Source organism: Triticum aestivum, chromosome 1A (genome assembly GCF_018294505.1).
Source record: "Triticum aestivum cultivar Chinese Spring chromosome 1A, IWGSC CS RefSeq v2.1, whole genome shotgun sequence".
NCBI lineage: Eukaryota > Viridiplantae > Streptophyta > Magnoliopsida > Poales > Poaceae > Triticum > Triticum aestivum.
In genome coordinates this window covers 264,696,817-264,705,142 of record NC_057794.1, presented here as the reverse complement: position 1 = coordinate 264,705,142, position 8,326 = coordinate 264,696,817, and the positions used below count along the sequence as shown (strand labels likewise).

General features: G+C 43.8%; 1 protein-coding gene across 3 annotated transcripts in view; it reads right to left on the bottom strand.

Annotated features, from left to right (window-relative positions):
• LOC123045395 (UDP-glucose:glycoprotein glucosyltransferase) overlaps positions 1–6,941 on the bottom strand; it is a 22,342-nt gene extending 15,401 nt beyond the window's left edge. Inside the window, exons 1-9 of one of the 3 annotated variants that reach the window (XM_044468459.1) lie at positions 6,560–6,941; positions 5,410–5,787; positions 5,171–5,324; positions 3,852–4,023; positions 2,894–2,967; positions 2,701–2,797; positions 2,481–2,593; positions 2,202–2,317; positions 1,306–1,363 (exon numbers count right to left, since the gene is read on the bottom strand). In XM_044468459.1, coding sequence (XP_044324394.1) covers positions 1,306–1,363; positions 2,202–2,317; positions 2,481–2,593; positions 2,701–2,797; positions 2,894–2,967; positions 3,852–4,023; positions 5,171–5,324; positions 5,410–5,787; positions 6,560–6,738 — 1,341 coding nt within the window. In that variant the 5' untranslated portion in view covers positions 6,739–6,941. The remainder of the gene's footprint in view (positions 1–1,305; positions 1,364–2,201; positions 2,318–2,480; positions 2,594–2,700; positions 2,798–2,893; positions 2,968–3,851; positions 4,024–5,170; positions 5,325–5,409; positions 5,788–6,559) is intronic. The other 2 variants (XM_044468443.1, XM_044468451.1) reach the window with 2 other exon arrangements.
• Positions 6,942–8,326: the final 1,385 nt, after the last annotated feature.

The following is an 8,326-nucleotide window of genomic DNA, read 5'->3' as shown; positions in this document are numbered from 1 at the left end:
TTTAACCCGGCCCCTCTCCCTCACTCCCACTCTCAACTCTCCACCGCCCACCCATACCCTAGCGGCCAACCACCACCCCGTGTACCCCTGCGATGGCCCGCCGGATAACCAAGGAGTTGCGGGAGCGCTGCCAGATGGCGTGGCTGCTCGGCACCTTCCGGTCCGATCAGCTGCCGCCTCGACGCGACGGCGGATCGGGCTCCCAACATGGTTGACCCTGTCCGCACCCCTAAGCCGCCGCCTGTCACCGGGACCCTTCTCGTCCGCGCGATCGTTGTCCTTATCCCGCAGCCATCCTCCTCCCAGGTGGCGCCCGCGTCCCTGGACGGGGCTGAATCAAGCTCCGGCGAGGAGGAGGACGACATCAACTGGTCAGACATCGAGAGGGAGGTCAGCGAGCAGCTCTCGGAGGCGCTACAGGCCTCGCTGCTCAACACACCGCCCCCACAGGGCCGCGGCTCCTCTCATGCATTGTCGTCCCAGCCGCCGCGCCCCCCACCTCCTCAGAGTCAGCGCCTACCCTCCCTGCCGCCGTGAAATAGTCCTCGACGGCTCAAGCAGCTCGTAGCGCGGAGCGGTCACATCCTCGCAACACTCGATGTCCTTCGCGATGTGGCAGGTGGCGCCGCCGCACATCCTCGCCGACCCACAGCGTGCTATCGAGTGGGCGCTCGACCACTCGAAGACGACCAAGGAATATGACGCCCGTCGCCACCGGCGGCTCAACACCGAGGCGCCACGGGAGGGGATCCTCATCTCCGAGCGCGAGGCCGGCCGGCGGGCGGAGGAGAAAGCCAAGGCGCTCCGCCACGAGCGTGTCGCCGCAGCCCAGGACGGATGCCGCGGCGACTGGAGCAACGATGACGGCAGCGTTGGCGGCAACGGCAGAACCCAGATGGTGTTGGAGATCCAAGTTCAGTTCATTAGGTAGATTAGAGTAGCTTAGCTAAGTTTTATGTAAATTTGAACTAAGTTTGATGTAATATATTCGAACTATATCTGAATCTAGTTTGGAATCGTTTAAATGTCCGGATACCGGGTAAAAAAAATTGGTTTAGCGTTGGGTAACTGCACTCCTAGCGGTTGACGTGTCCACAGACAATTAGGGGTTGTCTGCTGGGGGATAACGTTGGAGATGCCCTAATCAAGTTGGCCAAACTAGATTTCCTTTTTTCAACAACGAGATTCAACTAGCTTCTCCAATAATATACAGATAGGTGCTGATGCGCTGTCCATTACTAATACTAACAAACAAAAAGAACTAGCCAGGTAACACATCTAATAGTACACTTAAATAAAATTCACCTTTAATCGGATGAACTGATCAGCTAAAGACAATTCCTCACGGACCATGTCCATTAACCTGCCAGATAAATCATAGTTAAATATCTATTTTGCTAGTTATTATATATAATATATTTATGTCAAACTGTAAAATCAATGAGCATTTTAACACAAACTTTTGAAGTTAGTGATGTAATGTCAAGTAGAGCCCAAAACCAGAGCAAAGAAAGAAAAAGGGCCAGAGTCAGGAAATACAAAGAGCTGATGGAGAAGGAAGTAGACCAGTAGAGAAATGAAATGAATCCCAAATTGATCTGCTTCAATAATAATAACTATTATACGGTTATGCCAACCCCACCGCAAAACCTAGCAAACCCCTATATGCTACATAAGTGAACCGGAATTGCAACTAGCAAATCACATGTCCATCATTGTCTTCATATGCTCCCAAAATCATAGGAATAAAAGCCATATTTGTTATAATCTTCTTGACTAAAATTCTCTAATCAGTTGGTTGCGCGCTTGCTCTTTCTTTCTTGTTTGGTTATAGCTGAGTGTTGTTGCAGTTGGAGAGGGGCTTATCAGACACAGGATAAATGGTGTATGCCACGCTTTGGGAGAAAACACGACATTTTTCTCTCTGAGTAAATTGAAAAGAGCCAACACACTATTATTTGTACAATCTTCTTTCATTATGATTTCGAAACTGTCACTTGTGATAATGCATGCTCTGTTGCCAGGTTTCTAATGACAAGTAGAAGCAAAAAATTAGTTGTCAGTTGTTGCCAGGATACACTGATTAAAATCCACATTGGGCATAACACAAAGGCAAATTAAGTTGAAGTTAGCTCATCAAGGTGAGGAAACAAAGTAAATAATCAGAAACACCATTATCCAGGAAGTATGGTAGAACATACAGGTAGAGATCAAGATCCTCGATATTAATCAAAGCACCGTTCAAAGCCATTAATGACTTGCCAGGTGGCACCATTCGCTGGTTTGCTATGATTTCATCTTTGATTGAATCGTCAACCTGTACGATATTAAAAAGTTGTTAATAATCTGAACCTGGAACAGTGGAAGTAGTTCATATGAACTTCCTTACAAACAACACCTTTACAACTCACTTTTTTTCAAATGTCATTACTTGTGTGCATAGCTGAAGGTTAAAAGGGAGCTCCAGATATGGCACTTACCTTCATTCGTGATAGTGAAGAAACTACACTTGGGAAATTTTGATTGATTTCCTGCATTGACTGTAAAGGATCTGATGCATGAAGAATCCTCTGTGCTGTTTGATGACCCAAATCTGTAGTGTGGAGAAGAACATATATAAAAGAGGTGCTTCTATGTCATCACATGATGCACAGTTATAACTTGTAGGACAGATAGAATCAAGACAATGGCCAACAATACCTTTGAGTTCCCAAACTTCAAGTGTGTCTGATACTGTTGATGACAATAGATAATCCCTGAAGGACATTATCTCAGCATTTAGCTCTGGCTTGCGTTCCTAGAGAACAATAGACGAGGATAAAAAAAGATGAATACTTTCTCCATATGCAATAAATAGTCACCATAGTTATTGTTATGACTAAACTAAACGAACCAAAATCTTGGAAAATATGAACCCTCTGACTTCTTGACTGAGGTCCTCAGTTTTAGGATCTTCCAGTGCAACACCTGGAAAAACATAGTAAGGATCATTAAGATATGAAATTTGTGACTGAGTGTGTGTTATACGGAAGAACAAAATAAGGATCATTAAGATTTGAAATATGCATACATATATATATGAAACGTTTTTCCTACAACCAGGTGTGGCTACTCTCACGTGCCAACTCTAACAATGTAGAGAGTATATAGCGCACTGTAGAGTGCGCGCCCACGATACGACTCTAAAAATGTAGAGACTAGAGAGTATATAGCACACTGTGGAGTGCGGGCCACAATACAAAGTATGTAAGGCCATGTAGGTAGTATATAGTTACTATTTTTTAGGTGGTATGCATTCTTTTGGACATACTCCTTTTTATGTTCAAACATATACGGAAAATGCATCTTACAAATGAGTGTGGTTAGGTGATTTTACATACTACCGCTACAAACTCTCTAAGTTGTGACATTCGGCATGTCAATATAACTACACCTGGTTGTAGGAAAAAGGTTTCAATTGAGTGTAGTTACTCCCTAAGGTTTGGCATGTGGGAGTACCTACACTCGGTTGTAGGACAGAGGTTTCAACCCGGTGTAGTTACTCCTACATGCTGAATCTCACACCTTACAAGAAGAGAGAACATATATAGCTGCCAGCTACGATGCCCAGCTCAGCCACCCACCCGTACGCACACAGCATCAAGCAGCCAAAAGACAAAAAGGGTTGAACTCGTCTTCCCAACTGATTTATTTCAGACAAAGAGGTGTGTGTAAGTTATTTTTACTTGGTCATTTTCAAGGGGATGCAGCAGATTTACTAAATCACATATTGGAATTCTTGCTTATTAAGAGCTGAGTGGAGATGAGTGCATGCTCGGTGCAAATAAAACACCTAGCACAAGCAGAGTTACCCTTCTTTATAGCAGTGTCATCCATGGCTTTGTATTCCATGTTTTTTAGGGCGAGTTCCACCCCATAACCACTCAAAGTGACTGCATCTGCAGCACCAATGGAACCACAAAAGCTAGATGTAGCCTGACATCCAGATGGCAGAACAGGGCGCAGTGCATATCTGACTTTTCCCTGAATACAACATATACTATATATTAGACATTTGCAGCTTACAGCCAATGCAGCAAAATTAGAGAAGCAAAAGAAGACATAAAGTGTGATATGATGGCAAAGAAAACTAGATTAATAAAAACAGAATCAATTTCACCATTAGAATAAGACACATTTGACTATCTACAGACATGTTCAAAGTTAAAACCATTACATATGCGGTTGCTGTCCAGGAAGAGGTTAATACATATACAAATTATTCAGGATCCAAATAGTAGGATAACCAAGTACTATCATGCAGAGGTTTGACATGATTCATTGAAACAATATATGTTCAGTTGCTCACAAATATTACCAGTGATATGACTACATTCATCTAAGTTCTATTACCATGTGGAAGATGAACTTCCAGTTATTAGGACTATCAACTAGAAACAGCAAGAAGCAATAGGCTATCAGTGATTACGAGGCTGTTTGGTTTGTTCACCCCCAAGTTGCCATGACAAAATATTGGCAAGCCATGTATTTTGGTAATTAGATGTACTTGGCAAAGTTGCATAGGCTACTGGTTTGGAAAGAAATAGACTACCAACATTTCCATGCATCAACATGCATGTTACAACATAGAATCATGAACGAGCCAAAGATACTCTGGGACTTAAAACAACCACAGTTATTCTCTACTCTCTATTATCTATGTTAGTTATGTGTGAATAGCAAGGAAATCAACGAGGTACATGCAACTAAAAGAATGGCAGCTACATCTGAAGCTACAGAGCAAATTCAAGAGAAGGTGGGAAGGAATTTAAGGTCCGACATGGAAGCAAAACAGGCTGGTGGAAGATAATTCTCTGTTCCTTGATTCAACTGAAGCTGCACAATTAAATATTCGGCTTGAACGATGACTTAAGAGCAAAACCTAGCAAAAAGTGGCTGGTAATACCAAAATCTAGCATGGCGCACTTGGGCTCCAATACAAACAGTCCATATGTTGACATGGTAGCTAAGCACTCATTAAAAGTATCGCTCTAACACCATATATATTAATGGGTATTTGATATACAATGCCCCTGTATAAGACCATGTATCTTACTTTCCATGGTTCATTGTTTTCTCAAGACCTCGGATGCCTTGAAATATACCAGAAAACAAGTCAAGAGTATGTCACCTGCTTTGATGCTTCTGCCAGATGAACATGCAACTCTTTGAAGCATTTTGTCCCAACAGCGCCATAAAATATAGCAACTGGGGCAGTAATATTTGAGCGAGGATATACATGGTCAAAGTCAAATAGTTCAGGTTGTCCAGTGGAGTCCGTAGCTCTGTTCAACATAAGTTCTGAGTTTCAACCCTGTAGCCAGAAGCCCTAAACAAAGTGACTAAGAAATAAAAGATGAAGATGCTTACCCTTCGCCTGATCCCTCGAGCCATTTATGTAGATCATCTGAGTTGAAAAACAGAGTGTTTCCTGTATCTACCCAGCAGCAAGTTCCTTCCACAGCACCGCTGCCAGAAATTTGCTCTAGTGCATCATCTTTGACAGGAACTGAAGATAAAGATTCCTCTGCAAGCTGCCTATAAAGCACTAATCTTGGCGATGCTGATCTAAGTGTAAGAGAAAACTCAAAAATTGAAGCCAGTGGCTCGCTGAGAAATGAGCGAACATCCTCAACAATCTTCTGGGCACAACATTTAGCTGTCAGACATTCAGATCCTTTGTCCAGTTCCTTCCAATGGCCAATAAAATCCCAAAAATAATCCTTCCGTTCTTTTGAAAGCAGTTCACTAATCAAAGTAGTAAACGGACAGGATTAGGTATTTCCAGAAAAAATAACAAGTAATATTGGCCAACAACAACAGTGATGCAAATATTCATTAGCATGTACTACATTTATCTATGTTTCCTCATGGAAAGATATTTCTCGATTAGATCTAAAACGTACCAGTACAGCATCTGGCTACATATAATAAATTTGGCTACAATAGCACACAAAGATAATCTTGAGTCAAGAACAATGAAATAAATTTACTACCAGCCTTCAAGTGTCGCAACGAAAGCAAATGTTTCAGCCTTCAAGTGAACAGAAGAGACATGGTGCTCTTATCTGTCACATTAGAGTCTAATAGTTTATGAAACATAAAACCTCATTAATCTCTCACTGCAATAATTTTGTAATTTGGTAGGATTTGGTTTATTATAAACACCATAGTTCATCTGGTGAATGTGTGTTACTGAACCACGAGTGCATATTACTGACCGGTGAGTGGTATTCTAGTGTGTTGCATAGTGCGCATGACTGTTCGACAACATACTATACTAATAAGTTTCTAACAATTAGAAGGAAACGACTGAATTCTTAGCACAATTAGCTAAACATATTAATTAACCAGGCATCGGCAGAATGGCTCGCTACTAGTTTCCAGGATCGCCAGGTCCCAGTGGTAAACCAGCAAACCACAGAATGAACTTACTGAGGACCACTAAATCGGTGCAAAACGAAAAATCTCGATCAAACAAGGACAAGTATACCGGCATATCGTGCCGGAAACCACTCACCTGGCTTCGAGCAGCAGCGGCGTGCCGGCCCACTTGGCCCGGAGCGCCACCTGCACGTTCTTCTGTCGCCTGATCTCGGCAACCGAGACGCCACCACCGAGGCATCCCACGAGCACCACCGCTAGCAGAGCGAACGCCGCCCACGAAACCCCAGATCGGGACCCTCCTGTCGTCGCCATGGGGGAGGCGCGCTTCGACCCGAGGCCCTCCCGCCGCTTCGATCGGAGTTGCTACACGACAGAGGATTCGGACTGTGAACCGCACATCAGGAAAGGATTTGTGAGGGTTTTGGGTTCGTCGCCGACGAGATGCAGAGCGCGAGGGGCGAGGAGACTTCGCCGGAGACCCGGGGGCTGGGGAGTGGTGGTGTGGGGTTAGTAAGCTTTAAAATAAGGACTGACCACCGCCGTTGGATCGAGGATGAACAGAAGATCTTTAGTTTGAGACGGTAAGAGCATCTTGGGCGCTTCTGCTAAATTTAACGTGTAAAATTTAACCCTCCGTATCATCACTATCCTTTTTTCCTAAAAAAAACTTAACTCACCGGAAAAAAACTCATCAGAATAATGTCATGTTTTTACAGAAAACTTTCAATCTACTTATCTTCAATCATAACAGTAGAATGAATACCAGAAATAATAAAAATTACATTTAAATCCGTAGACCATCTAGAGACGACTACAATCACTGAAGCGAGCCGAAGGTGCGCCGCCGTCATCGCCCCTTCCTCGTTGGAGCCGGACAAAACGTTTGTAGTAGACAGTCGAAAAGTCGTCGTGCTAAGGCCCCATAGGACCAGCGCAGCAGAACAGCAACCGTCACCGATGAAGAGTAGTGTAGATCGGAAGGATCCAAACTGAAGTCACACGAATGTAGAGGAACTATGACTAGATTTGAGCAAATCCACCAAAGACAGATCCACCAGAGACACATCTCCACACGCCCCACCGACAATGCTAAACACACCACCGGCACGGAGCTGAACGGGGAGGACCTTATTCCATCTTCAGGGAGCCACCATCGTCTCGTCTTCCTGAACAGGGCACAAACCCTAACATAATTCGAAGAAACATCTCAAAAACATAGCCCTTCCGCTGGCAAAGTGAAAGTACTAGTTATCGACTATAGGGGGTGAATAGGCAATTTTTATGAAAGTCTTCAAGACAAGCAATGTCTTCGAAGATAGACAATCAAATAATACCTAAACAGGATGCAGCGGAGGATAACCTACACTGGTCATGCTACAGTCAAGGAAACAATACAATGAAAGCACGAAGACAGATAGCAGCTAGGTAGAGCAGATCAAAATAGGAAGACATTATGAAGCCAATTATGCAAACAGAGATGATAGTCTTCACACAATGAATTCAAATGGAACAGACAAGCATAGACTTCACGAAGCTAAACTGTAAGTAAAGGGTGAAGTGACAGAACCAGTTGCTTGACGAAGACAAAGATTTGGTAGACCAATTCCAGCTGTTGTGACAACTATACGTCTGGTTAGGGAGGCTGAGATTGAACTGAGAAGACCACGTCTTCACCTTATTCCCCTTGAGTTAAGGTCACTTAGTTCTCGCCCAATCACTCAGGTAAGTCTTCAAGCACTACTAGTGAAAAGCCTAGCAGTAGCGCGGGTTAAATGCTTAGCAGTAGCGCGGGTGGCCATGCTATTCATACGGCGCTACAGCTAACGCTTATCAGTAGCGCGGTTTGACCCGCGCTACTGCTATCTAGGGATAGCGGCAGCGTCGGTCTCCAACACGTGCT